The 13,322-nt window shown below is 46.9% G+C and overlaps 1 protein-coding gene across 4 annotated transcripts in view; it reads right to left on the bottom strand.

Moving 5' to 3' along the window:
- LOC109318421 (lethal(3)malignant brain tumor-like protein 4) overlaps positions 1 to 13,322 on the bottom strand; it is a 93,874-nt gene that overhangs the window by 8,895 nt on the left and 71,657 nt on the right. For 3 of the 4 annotated variants that reach the window (XM_019547663.1, XM_019547661.1, XM_019547662.1), the window contains exon 20: positions 5,148 to 5,210. In XM_019547663.1, coding sequence (XP_019403208.1) covers positions 5,148 to 5,210 — 63 coding nt within the window. Of the gene's footprint in view, positions 1 to 5,147; positions 5,211 to 12,945; positions 13,245 to 13,322 lie in introns of those variants that run through there. The other variant, XM_019547664.1, reaches the window with a different exon arrangement.

Raw genomic sequence — 13,322 nt, 5'->3', positions numbered from 1 at the left:
TCGTCCTTATGCCTCACTGCCGAAGGGCTGGGTATCTGCAATGAGGGTAAATGCAAGAAAACAACTTGAGCTCTGGGAAGAGAGTGGAGAGGGAGAGGAGAGGGTAGAGATTTGCAGCCTGCGACAGGGAGCCATGCTGCAAGCTCTGGCCTGTTCTGGCCCAAGGTTGTTGTCCCCTGACCTAGAATAACTAATATTCTGGAAGATATAAGACCCAATACCCAAACTCCCAAGAATACTCTATAAACATGCTATAGGTAAAAACAGGAGAGGACAAGGACACTGCCAACGCTTACATGATTCTAGTAAAATGACCACACACCACAATGCAAAGGAAGGCCACACCTCCCTTTTGTCCATGTTGCTGTCCAACTACAAGCTGGCCTAGAGGAAAACTCCTTCCTGACCCCAAGTGTGCTAAATGTTGACACAGAGGAAGAGCAAGACCCTCCATCCAGGAAACTATGCAGGTTGTTTTTGCTCTATCCCATTTGGTGTCTTTTTAGGATTCTTCGCACAATTTGTTCTCTTTGTTCTTAACCACTTCCCCTCCCCGAGCCTGCACTGGATTTATTTACTCTAAACAGAATGCACTTAGAGGCCTGATTACAGTTAATGGACTATTCGAGTGGAGTTCAGCACTTCTGTCACTCACACTTCAGTTCTGGCCAGAACTAGCTGAAGCTCAGCATATTGTTAAAAGGGTTTTAATTCCAAACTGGCAATTTAGTGTGAATAAAAGTCTGCAAATTCATGCCAGGAATAGGGCCTGGTACTTAGCTGGGCTAGCTTTGGGTTAATAGGAAGTGGCTAAGATTGGAGGTGCACTTAAGACCCATTTAAATTCCAACTGCAAGTGGTGGATAGATCAGTAAAATCTTATTTATTCAAACCAATCTTCTCTGACTAGCTCATCACTAAAAACTGGAGTATTGGCCCTATGCTTGCTGACACAGAAAACTTTCTTTTTATTTAAGTAAATTCCATTTTTCCCATTCTATTCAATTAAATAGTGTTCCAAAGTATTGCTACTTCAAAAAACCCCCACAATTTAAACTATAAATATACAAGCATCACTTCTATTTATCTGCTACTGAACTGCAGCTATCTCAGGGGTCCAATAATTTATGTTCTTCTGTATTTATTAAGAACATTTCTCTTACAATGAGCATGATGGACTATTACTTATTTAGTACGAAAGAGTAGGGGTTGGTAATACATGGCCAACAGGCCAGCTCTGGCGTGTGGAGACACTACATCTGGCCCATGGAATGGGAAGGCTTTACTTCTGCCCACACCCATGGGCGGGGCAGATGGAAGCTGTGCCGGCACTGCTGCCACTTTTCTCTGCTCTCTGGCTGCAGCAAAAGCATAACTTCCAGCTGGTGGGGAACTGAGCCGGTGCCCACTCTGCCGCTGGAGCGGGGTAGGGTAGGGGGAGGAGGGAGCAGGTGGGGAGAAACAGCAGTGCAGACACAGTTTCCAGCTGCCTGGTCCTAGTGCAGCTCCCCTCTAGCTCGAATCTGTGGGTGCACGCCAAATGGGCAGGTGGTGGGGAGGGGACTGGGAAAAGCAGCAGTGGTGCAGATGCAAATCCCACCTGCCTGGGGGCAGCATATGTACTGGCAAAGCACTCCACCACAAACATGCTGCTGAAGTCACCTGGCTTATGCCACACTGAAACCAGGTTGTTCTGGTTTGTGGCTTAAGGTTGCTGGTCTCTGCACAACAGTGTGCTTGGTACTTCACAGAACATAGGAAACATAGTCCCTATCCTCCAGCTCTTACAACACCTGATGTTAGAAAGGAGAGGTGTGACTAAGCAAGCTGATCAAATGGTTAAGAATACCTTAAGATGTGCCTGGAAATGAAAAGGGAGCTAGTATAGTCTCCAGAACAAGGGTCTGAGACAACCACACAAAGAACAAGCAAAAGAGTCACATCCGGTGCTAGTTGCAGTTTTTAAATGGTCTTAAAAAGCTGGGTAGAGTGTATTACACTACACTGAAGTAATTTCAGAAACAGCTAGAGCTGAGAAAACCATCATAAGGTCAGACTCCAAGAGGAAAGGCTGCAATTTCCTACACAACTGCAAATTCATCTACCATTGCTTTGGGATCCAAGAGCAGCTGGTGACCCCTAAGAAAAATTCTCTTGGTTGCCAGCCTCATTAACAAAGGCAGGCATGACTTCTCATCAAACAGAGCAGAGGAGTTCTTCATTGCTGCATCGCAGGCAGGCACACTCTGGGCCCGGCACGGGAGTTAGCATGGAACTAGGGGAAGGAGGCAGCACTTATCTGAGTGGTGCGGTGCCGCCAGTGATTTTTGCATGTGCAGCTTTTAAAGGGGCCTGCCAGTGGGGAAAAAAAAAACAGTTTGGGCCCAGCGAGAGACACACAGGGGTAAACCTGTCACAACCCCATGAGTTAGGACTCCTGACCTGACCCCCAGTGTGGAGCCAAAAGGTAAGTGGGGCCCATAGTGAGTGGACGCTAGATAGAGAGGGCAGCTGAGTGGAGCCAAGGAAGGGTCACCCACGGCTCCCACTTAGCCCAGCTCCCTAGGGAGCTGTGCAAACAAGCGTGCTCTGGGCATGGCAAGCGAGTTTGCATGTGGAGTTCCCACAGGAGGGCAAGTGGGAGGGTCTATTGGTGGGCACTCTTACCTCTATGCAGTGGTGTACCAATGGCAGGGCTGGGGGTGCTGGCCTGGTGGGGGGCGCTTGGTCCCCCAGTGGCACTTCTGGTTTTGCCACTGGCACTTCCAGGCTCAGCGATCAGCTGCAGGTGGGGGGGGGGGCAGTGCAAATGTAAGCATTGGCTCCTGGGTGCTGGAGACCCATGGTACGCCACTGCCTCTACATGCCCCTGGTGGCGACATACAGCACATTCCGTGCCTCTGGCGTTCCTGGGCAGCTGAAGCCCCACACGCCATAGGATAATCCTCTGGCAATGGAGCCCAGGTATCCACCTCCAGGGTGAGTTCCAGGGACCCAGGGAAACCCCAGGCTGCTTGGGGTTCCCACTGCAGACAGCTATTTGAGCTTGGCTGCTAAGACACTGGAACAGCAGCTGCAGGGACCACATGGGGGTAATTTCAGACACTCACCTCATCTACTACCTAAACAGCTACCTAGGAGGCTATGTGACCCAGGTCTGTCCCGCAGACATGGTAATGGGTACGCACCACACTCCTAGGCTTCCAGGTCTTTACCCAGACAGAGCCTATGGTCCCAGCCTCCACACAGACTAAGCCCTTGACTCCAGGCTGCAAGGGCTGCCTGGCATGTCTGCTGGAGACTGGGAGCTGAGGCACTGGCACCCCCACTTGTGAGATGTATTTGCTGGTGGAGACTCTGGAGGGCTGGGTGAGGGAGCTCCAGGAGGAGAGGTGAACAGGGTGCATGCTATCAGGGAACACAAGGCAGAGATTGATGCATACTGCCGGACCTTGCACCTGGAGAAGGACACCATGGAAACCAGGGAGAAGTACGGGCTTGAACAAGATGCCCCAACTGACAGCGGGTAGAAGTTGGTCACTTCAGGCCCAAAGCCACAAGGCGTGTCAGTTGCTCCACCAATAACCCTGCACCATCGCTATGCAGTATGCAGCCCTCCCAGCATCGATGAATGGGGCATCTGTGTCCTTTGCACTGCAAGCAGGACAGGAACAGCCACCTCACCAAGGAAGCTAAGAAGGGTGATTGTCATGGGAGACTCCCTCCTGTGGGGCACAGAAGGAGTCATCTGTCATCCAGACCCTCTTGCTCGAGAGGTCTTCTAGCTTCCAGGAACCAGGATCCAAGATGTTACAGAAAGGATCCCTAAGCTGGTCTGCCCTACGGACCACTACCCCATGCTCTTCATCCATGTTGGCACCAATGATACAGCAAGAAACAGCCCTGGGAGAATCATGGATGACCACAAGACCATGGGGGCAAAGCTCAAGAAACTAGGAGCACAAGTGGTCTTCTCAATCCTTCCAGTCAGGGGCCGGGGCTAATGAAGGGAGGTTGACCATTCACCAGAAGGCTAAGATCCCAGTTAGTAGAACAAAAGTCCTAGATTTCAGGGCAGACTTCAACAAACTCAGGAGGCTAGTTAGAAAGACTCATCCGAGTAGGAAGAACCTTCGCTACAACTATAGGATAGGCGGTAGCCCACTAGCTGGCATGGCATCTGAGAGGGACCCGGGACCATAAGATGAATATAAGCCAAAAGTGCGAGCAAGTTGCCAGCAGGGCAAAGAGAACTCTGGCGTGCATCAGCCAATGTGTTGCCAACAGATCCAAGGAGGTGCTTCTCCCTCTCTACTCAGCATTGGTGAGGCTGCAACTGGAGTACTGTGCACCAGTTCTGGGTGCCACACTTCAAGAAAAATACGGATCAACTTGAGAGGGTGCAGAGAAGGGCCACCCACATGACTAGAGACCTGGAGGATAGGCCCTGTGAGGAGAGACTCTGGGAACTAGGCTTGTTCAGGCTGGGTAAGAGGAAGCTGTGAGGTGACTTGATAGCTGCCTACAAATATGTCAGGGGGGAACACCAAGATTTGGGGAAGCAACCCTTCAGGAAGGCGCCCCTTTGGAGAATGAGGACCAACAGTCACAAACTGATAGAGGGAAAATTTAGGCTGGACATAAGGAAGAACTTCTTCTCCATAAGGGTAACTAGAACCTGGAACACACTCCCAGCGGAGGCGGTGCAGTTGCCATCCTTGGAGGCATTCAAGAGGATGCTGGATAAGCACCTTGTTGAGCTAGTTTAAGCTCTTTAACCTTCTGCCTATGGCAGGGGACTGGATTTGATGATCTTACAGGTTCCTCCCGGTCCATTGACTCCACGACTCTATAACATGGTTGCTTTTCTAGCACCAGCACCACCAGCAGTGCTACTGGACAGTCCCAGACAGGGTAAGAAGAATGCCCCATGCAGCTGAAACTGTATGGTGAATTTAAAGTGACAGAATACAGTTGCCCACACTGGAATTTGGCTAGGATGCTGCAGTTTTCCCAAGGTGTCACTAACTCCCAACCTTACATAGCAATGGGTATCATTACTTCAAAATCAACAGAAGTGTGAAAGCATCTCTCTAACTTCAGAATCTCAAAAGCCACAGAACAGCATCCATGCAGACTTTACTTACCTCTTCCCTGAATACAGAAGCTTGTTCCTTACAACCTGGCAAACGCTGAACAAAGCTAACGACCTAAAATAAACATTGGAAACAATAATTAAGATTAATAATTGTGTCTGAAAGTTAAATACCTATTACACTAACAAGTGATACTGGACATTTCTAGAACTGGAAAAGATTAGGGGGAAAAAATAAAACCCTCCATTTTTTTCAGTTGGTTTCCTTTGTGCATTTGACAGCACTTTTTGCCTGCAGTCTATTTCATTGTTTCCTGTGTATCGTTAGCCAGTTCCTCCCTTCTTAAAAGGGGTCTTTATAAAACAAGAAAACACTATTTTTAAAGATTAAAAAAAAATAAAATAAAAAAAAAATCAAAATCAAGATGTATTATTTAGAAGAGGCTTTGTCAGAAAATGAAAGTTTTGGAAATAAAGTTTTTAATCAGTTAAATTTGATAATGTCCTTCAAGAGGCAAGGTTCAGAGAAGTACCCAAGTGTATTTTTCCTAAAAAGTAGAACAAAAGCCAGAAGACCATGAAAGATGTAAGCACCATGCAGAGAGAACTTTTGTGGTGGTACAATGGCTATAATTAGGATTACTAGGATAAAAAGAATGAAAGTTATTTTTATGTTAAGTAACAGGAAAACTTTCTAATGGCGAGTACAATTATAGCGTGGAATAATTTCCCCAAGACTGTAGAGAACATTCAACAAGTTAAGTTATTTAAAGCTGGGGTATACAGCATAAGGATCACTCCTGCACTGAAGTGGAGAGCAGAAGGAAAAGGAAACAGCCCAAATGGCTTAATATATATTGTCTTTTCCAGCTGTAGCTTCCATGGCTCATAGAAGATGTGTATATTGAGGAATAATCTGATCAAACATCTTTTACTAATTGGATGTTCTCAACGGGGAAATATCTGTTTCATAAGGCCTGTTCATTTGAGCTAGTACAGATACAGCATTTCTCTCACTAAGACAAATGGACAAACAGCTAATAAGCGACACTGTCAGATACCATTTCCTCCTTTTGCCTTTTTAATTCTTGATAGTCCAACCCACTTCTGAACAGTTAGCATATAAGGCTGTGTGAGGCTTTGGACGGAGCTTCGGATTTGCCTCGGAGAGCCGTCCATAGGATATAATGGGGAAACAATAAAATATCTATAACTTTTGTTGTTTTTATCCCCCCCCAATATGGGTAAAATTTTCAGGGGTGGTAGAATCTTCAGAGAGGATGAATCCTGCCAAGTTTCAAGGAGACTGGTGCATGGTGTAGCAGGGGGCCTGCTGGGGCCGATCCCCGCACAGCCCGCCCACCTGTTCTTAGGCAAACTGTCCGCCTTTTCGCCTGCCATGCCTTGGTCTTAATCGATTAATTAACAGATGTAATTAGGCGGAAGGCTGCCCGTTTTCTGCCCCGCTGCTAGGGGGCACTATCTGTGGCTCCATTCCTCCCCTACACTGCAGCCCAAGCCTCGCTGATGACATCATGATGTTCTCATACATGCCAGTCCCCCATGATGGGGCCCAGAATCCTACTGTAGGACCCCCAACTGAGTTCCTCCCTTCAGGCAGACTCTGCCGCTGACATACTGGGCCACATATTGCCCTGCCATCGGTTCCCCTTTGGGTGTGGTCCCCTCACTGGGCTCTTCAGCTCACACTAGCCCCGGCCCACCTCCAGACCAGTCAGGACCCCAGGCCCCTGGCTCTTGGGCATCCCTCTCAGTAGGCCTCCTTGCCCTTCTGACCCTTCTGGTCCTGGCCCCCACCTGGGCCAGTCAGGGGAAGCTCTGGCAGGCCTTGATGTATGACCCATACTCTTACACTACACTGAAGTAATTTTGGCCCAGTAAGAGCTACCAGCCCCACAGTTTTGACCCCTCTGTGTATAACACATAGATGTGACAGGAGTTTTGCTTTCAAGGATTTGGGGTGCTGTTCCCCCCAAACTCTGTGTGGCAGGGTGCTAGGTGTGCCTGCCACTTTAAGGCCCCGGAGTTGGCAGTCTCCAGGTACCTAATGAGGGAAGCCATTATAGGCAGCCCTGAGCCTAAATAAACAAGGCAGTTTGGCTGCTGAAGGTCAGGCAACAATATCGCCTGGCCAGAGGTCTGCTGAGTTTCATCGGGAGGAGCTGTAGGGGATGGTAGGAGGCTCCTGGTCCTGGGTACGACCAGAAACTACACCCTGCTGGGGGTGGGTGCCCTGGTGGGGCTCCCAGTGGCGCGGAAGCCCCCAGGAAATGCCAGGCCAGTTACCACCCTGGTGAAAGGTGGGTCGGGGCACCTTAACCCCTAGCCCTCACCTTAGGGTGGATTGCGTACACTGGAGGTAGTTGTGGGGGTGCAAGCCCTGAGGAGGAGAGTTGGAGGCCAGGTGTGGCCAAGGCCGCCTGAGCCCTGCAGGGGTTGGAGACCCTGAGGAGGAGAGTTGGGGCCAGGCACAGCTACGGCCACCTGAGCCCACCTGTGGAGGGAAGTCCCGAGACCCCAAGTAAATGGGGCGTTATAAGCAGTGTGGAGCCCCCAGTGTGAGGGGGGCAGCACGTGGAGCCCCAGGTGTGAGGGGGGCAGCGTATGGAGCCCTGTGAAGGGAGAGGGGGCTCAGCCAGAGAGAGAGAGAGCTGAGTCCTGACCCCAGTAAGTCCTCCAATGTGGGCAGGCAGAATATAACACCAGTAGTACTACCGCAACCTGCTGCCCAGGGGGGAGTGAGAGTCCCCTGTGAGACCCTGAGCCCCAGTCATGGTGGAAGGTAATCCCAGATCCCCACGTCTGTGGAGGAGGACCCAGAAGTCTGGTACCTCGAGGTATGTAGAAAAAACATTTAAAGCTATGTCTATGGCTGAATTGCTGATTCTCCGAATCGGCATCAAATCTTCAGATTCAGCCAGATCGAATCAGGGACAGTGATCTGAATCAACGAATTGAATCACTGTCCCTGATTCGGGCCAAATCTGAATTGAATAAGGCCTGTTTCACACACCCCTACTGCTTATGTTTATGAGGCAAGCAGTTCCAGTAACCCCCATTGATTTCACTGTAATTGTAGATATACAACACCTGTCAGGATCAGGAACAGTATTTAACTAGTGTCATGCCAGCAGGGAAAGCTTTTTCGGGGAGCTGCAAAAACATTAATCTTCACAGGAAGCACATTCGGATCTACTGTATGAAAAGATAAATCCAGCATAAGTTATGAGGACAGTTAATGGTCCCTGGGTTTCCTTTACAAAATAAGTCTCATAGAACTTAGAACAATATAAATACCTTCCTACAGGTTTCTGAATTGCCCTACTGAATTTAATAGAGAATATCAGCTATGATATAGTACAGTGGTTCTCCATGGCATCTTCGGGTGCTGTAAGATCCTTTTAAGAGTTGTGTTGTGCAACTATCACAATTAGGTGTGTGAACACCTACATAATTCACAAGATAAACCCAGAAATTTCAAACAGGAATCCATAGCATCAAAAACATTCTGACCTGCTGTGTGGTTTTTCTGGGTGCATCTACACATGCAATCAATGTGATGTGATAAACTCCAGAGCACTTTGAGCCAGAGCAAAACTGCTTCCAGGTGCAGCATTTACAAGTGAGTCCAGGAGCAGGCCCCTGGATGGATGGGCTGACCAAGTGCAATTTATGCCCCGGTCACCATCTACGTGTGTTTCAGAGCTGTAAAGTACTCTGCCATATGACAGTACTGTCCCCGACCCTACTATCCTATGGCAGAGTTAATTAGTTTACTGCATCCTAATACTGGTGCACATGTAAACAGCGATGCTTTACAGAGGAATCAATTAGTTAACTCCACAGTAAAGTGCATGTGTAGGTGCACCCTCTGAGTTTCTTGCAAAAGAAGAACTGCTTTATGATTTTTCTAGTCAAGAAATAAGTGAAAACTAAAAATTGGCATTTTCTGAGAGGTGCCTTGAGTCTAAAAGGTTGAAAAGTACTGATAGAGTAGATTAAATAGGCAATGGAGACTGAAGCCAGGCAACTGTTCCTGGAAAGGATGAACTGGAACACTTGGATACTGGTGGGCTGAGGAAGCCTGCCTGATTCACAGCATAGCTAGAGGAGTAGGTTGGTGGCGGCCCTGAATCAAGACATGCCTTAGCCCAAAGGAGGTTCTCTGGAGTGGGACCTGAACCTGGAAATGTGGTGGTCTAGAGAAACCTTCCTGAGTTGTGGTGCTGCTTCCTGAAGAATGACTGTAGAATCTCTCAAGTAATGGGAAGGAGCTGCATGTCTCCACCAGGAGCTGGAGGGGATCTTAGGGAAAACCTTGAGAGGCCAGGAATACAGTGGCAGAAACCCCTGGTCAGTGGGAGGGTGACAGCTGCATCCAGAAGCTCTGGAACACAGATAAACCTTCAAGAAGGAAGAGGCCAAAGGACACTGCATTCTGTGAAACTTCGTAGATTTGTATTATAAATTTGAGGGGGATATGACTTTAAAGACTTACTGACAAGAACTCTTTTTTGGGAGGGATTTTTCTATGAGAAGGTAAACCCTAGCTTGGCCTTTCCTTCCAACAGCATTCTCTGTATGCATAATATCTGCAAGGAAGCAGTCCCAAGGACATGGGTTTGTATGCCACGGAAGGAAAAGAGAAGGTCTGTATCCATAGGTTTTAGAGCAATTTCTAAAGAACCTAGTAAGTTCCAGAAAACTGTTCCTAACAGTTGCAGTGAAGTCTGATTTGAATCATTATTGAAATCATCATAACTCTGACTTCTTTAAAATTACTTTTCTTCTGATAGACACTGTATGCATCTAAACGTGCAATTAATTCAAAGCAATAACTATGGAGCAGTTTGAGCTGGAGTAAACTACTCCAGGAATTGGAATCTTCCAAATCGATTTGGAGAGATTCAGAAAGATTCAATGATTCAGACACAGACACATCTTCAAAATGTTTTTTCTACATACCACAAGGTACAAGGCAGCTTGTGAATGCGGAGATGCTGGGGTGGATTGAATGTCCCACATGAGTGTGGGGGGATCCCAAGCACTCTTGGCAGCAGACCTAGAAGTGGACCAGAAGTGCTTCCAGTCCACTTCTGGCTGGGGGGGCCCTCCTGTGCCCGCCAGACTCTGCAACTCAGGCCTCCTGGGGTGCCCCCATGGCTTATCACTGAGCTGGGGGGACATCACCCCGTGCTTGGCGGTGAACCTGGAAGTGGATTAGAAATACTTCTACTCCACTTCCAGGTTCACTGCCAACCATGCAGTGGAGCCCCCCCACACCCCTGTGGGATGCTCCATCTGCCCCAGCATCACAGTGTTCACAAGCTGCCCCTTGTACCCTGAGGTACGTAGAAAAAAAACATTTAAAGCTGTGTCTATGGCCGAATCGCTGATTCAGCATTGAATATTCAGATTTGGATTCGGCTGAATCGACTCAGGACAGTGATTCAAATCAACAAACTGAATCCGGCCCGTTTCGCACACCCCTAGCATTAATTAGTTTACTGTGGCCTAATACCATTGCATTCCACAGCCAATTAGTCCACTCCACACTTAAGCACAAGTGTAGATGTTGCCACTGACTAGCATATTTAATTCTCTCTCTTTTACTGAGTTTTGTTTGCAAAGGTAGTTTAATGTTGGTGTCAAACCTACTCTGCAAACTCCTTTTAACACCAAACTAAAGTATGACTGACAAACCTGTAAGGAAAAATGCAAATAGGAGCAGGGCTTTGTAATCCATATGCATTCTGCACAAGGACAGTCCTATCATCTCCCTCCCACGCCCCCCCACACACATGTATTAACAGCTCATAAAGGATTAACTAATGAGCAGTTCAACTCTTTGTCATGTATTGGTATACTTCTGAAACTAAATCCCTCCTATTTTGACAACATAACAGCAAGCTTTCTGTATATAGCATGCCTAGATACAAATTACAGCTCCTGTTGACTGGACAGTATTACTGCAAGGAAATCTTTGCTTGGGCCCAATTGCTGCTGGCCACTCTATGGCTTCCCTCCTGACCCTGCGTCTGCCACCAGTGAAATAAGCTCCATGCACTTGCTCTATTGGGCACTCCAGAGATGGGCAATGAGGCACAGATGGCTTGCAGCAGCCCAGGTGCATTTCTCAGAGCTGTGCTCAGACTCTCTTAGGAAAGCATCACTGAGGAGTGAACTCAGGTTGGCTCTGATAGTTACTCCTTGTTAGCTGTGCCCAAAGCGAGAAAATGCCCAGGGCTTCTTTTAAAAAAAAAAAATTTAAAAAAAATCAAAATCAGCAGGAGACACAGGGCAGGGGAAGCTGTATAAAGAAGCCTCAGCTAGTGGAGAGTGAAGAAAACATTTATTCCTGAAATGTAAATGTCATGAAATAAAAACAGAAATTTAGTTTCAAATGAGAAGAAAATTTTACCCTGTGGTGCCTACCGTTTCAGGTGAAGGATCTCTCTCTGCCAGAGTTTGAAGACACCAGGGACCAACTAGGACAAACTCTTGCTTTGTAAAATGTGTTAGAAGTCCACATTCCAACAAACCAGATCTAGGTACTGCCCACATGTAGCAAAGCTTCCTAACTTTTTATCAACTTCCTAGGCCTCAGGCTATATTTCATCACACATCCTGATCCCGCACGTTCTACTTAAATGGAAACCTCACTGGTTGCTGGGAATCTCTCTGGGAATTCCAGATGTAGAAGACTCACAAAATGGGGCCTCTTTTGTTAGCACTTATGACCGAAATATTTATGACTGTAGGAAATGTCCTGTGTTACTTTAATTGATCTCCTTCTCCATGGAGCCCTCACGTCTCCATCTTCCAAGTGGTTACTAACATACCATTTAACAGATTGCAGCCAGACCACAGTCCACTGCCTTTGGGGGTTCAAAGCTCAGGATCATACTGCTCCACACTCACAGTGCTCTGTGTTTATATTCACCTGTTACCAATTTAATACCCCACTTAAATTCACCCTATACTGCCTTTAAACGTCAGCTGTAAAAGGCAGTTATTATTTGGTTTGTGCTTAACTCTGCTCTTGATGAAGCAGCCCTAACATTTTGTCCATAATAAGAAAACATTCCACTTGTTTTTACATCAGCAGAGTAACACACCTTGTTTTCCCCAATTTGACTACAGGACTTTCTGGAAAACTGGCCTGGAAGCTTTCTTGACTCCCAAAGGAAGGCACACGGATGGTCAATCATTCACACAAATTCTCTCCCACTCACTTGTTATGAATGTAATTTAAATAAGTTTTCACTGAGAAAGAGAGAGAAACACTGAGTTTTAAACAGACAACATATTCTACCTCATAACTGCTCACAGGCTTCAGTCTCTTGTGATATTTTAATCCCTCTAGACTCCAAGGAGCTCCAGAGAATAAAGATCTAAGTCAAGATCTAACTTCTCTGATGATAGAAGACAGTGAGGAAAACACTTTTGGAAAACCTCTAAGACTTTCTATGCACCATAAAGCAGCAAAATAAAGGGCATAAACTTTTTTTCTGCTTTCCAGGTCACCTTGCACCTTGAAACCATCTACCTTACAACATGTTTCTCCTGCATAAAAGGCCAGAAATTACACTCCAGGAGTCAAGTTGCTGCTACTTCCTAGCCGGTGCTGCAAATACTACTTATGCCCCAGGCAATGAGGCAAAGATAACAACTCAGCACACAGACACGTATTGTTATCACATATTACCTGACTGCATGGGACAATACTTATTTAGGAGTGCTGCATCTCATAAGCTAGGGCTGAAAAAATGTATCCCCAGCTGCATGACTACATCTATTGGAAATCAGGTTATACTGTGGACAGTTTTGTTTTGTGTGTGGAACAGACAGGGAGAGGAAGAAGGAAGCCACGCATATAATTTTGCTACTACCTGCATTGTAAAAGTAAAGCACTAGCAAAGTCAGGGTAGAAAAACCATGAGGGGTACCCAGTATTTATTGCCAGCATCGTGTTTTAAGACTACAAGCATCAGATACAGGTGGCCAGAAAAAGAACTGGAATCAGGGAAGCCCACAGGTTTGACAGGAAAAGGTTAATACAGATTTTTTTTTCAGGAATCTGTGTAAAACTTCTTGCTGAGCCAGTATTTTCCTGTATATGCCAGAGCTGCAAAGCAAATAGATAAATCAGTGCCTGTATAGGAGAGAGGGAAAAAAAAGATGTCTTCTAATTAGCACTACAAAA

The sequence above is a fragment of the Crocodylus porosus genome, unplaced genomic scaffold (assembly GCF_001723895.1).
Source record: "Crocodylus porosus isolate Cpor-Errol unplaced genomic scaffold, CroPor_comp1, whole genome shotgun sequence".
Taxonomy (NCBI): Eukaryota; Metazoa; Chordata; order Crocodylia; family Crocodylidae; genus Crocodylus; species Crocodylus porosus.
This window is presented reverse-complemented; position numbering and strand designations above follow the sequence as displayed.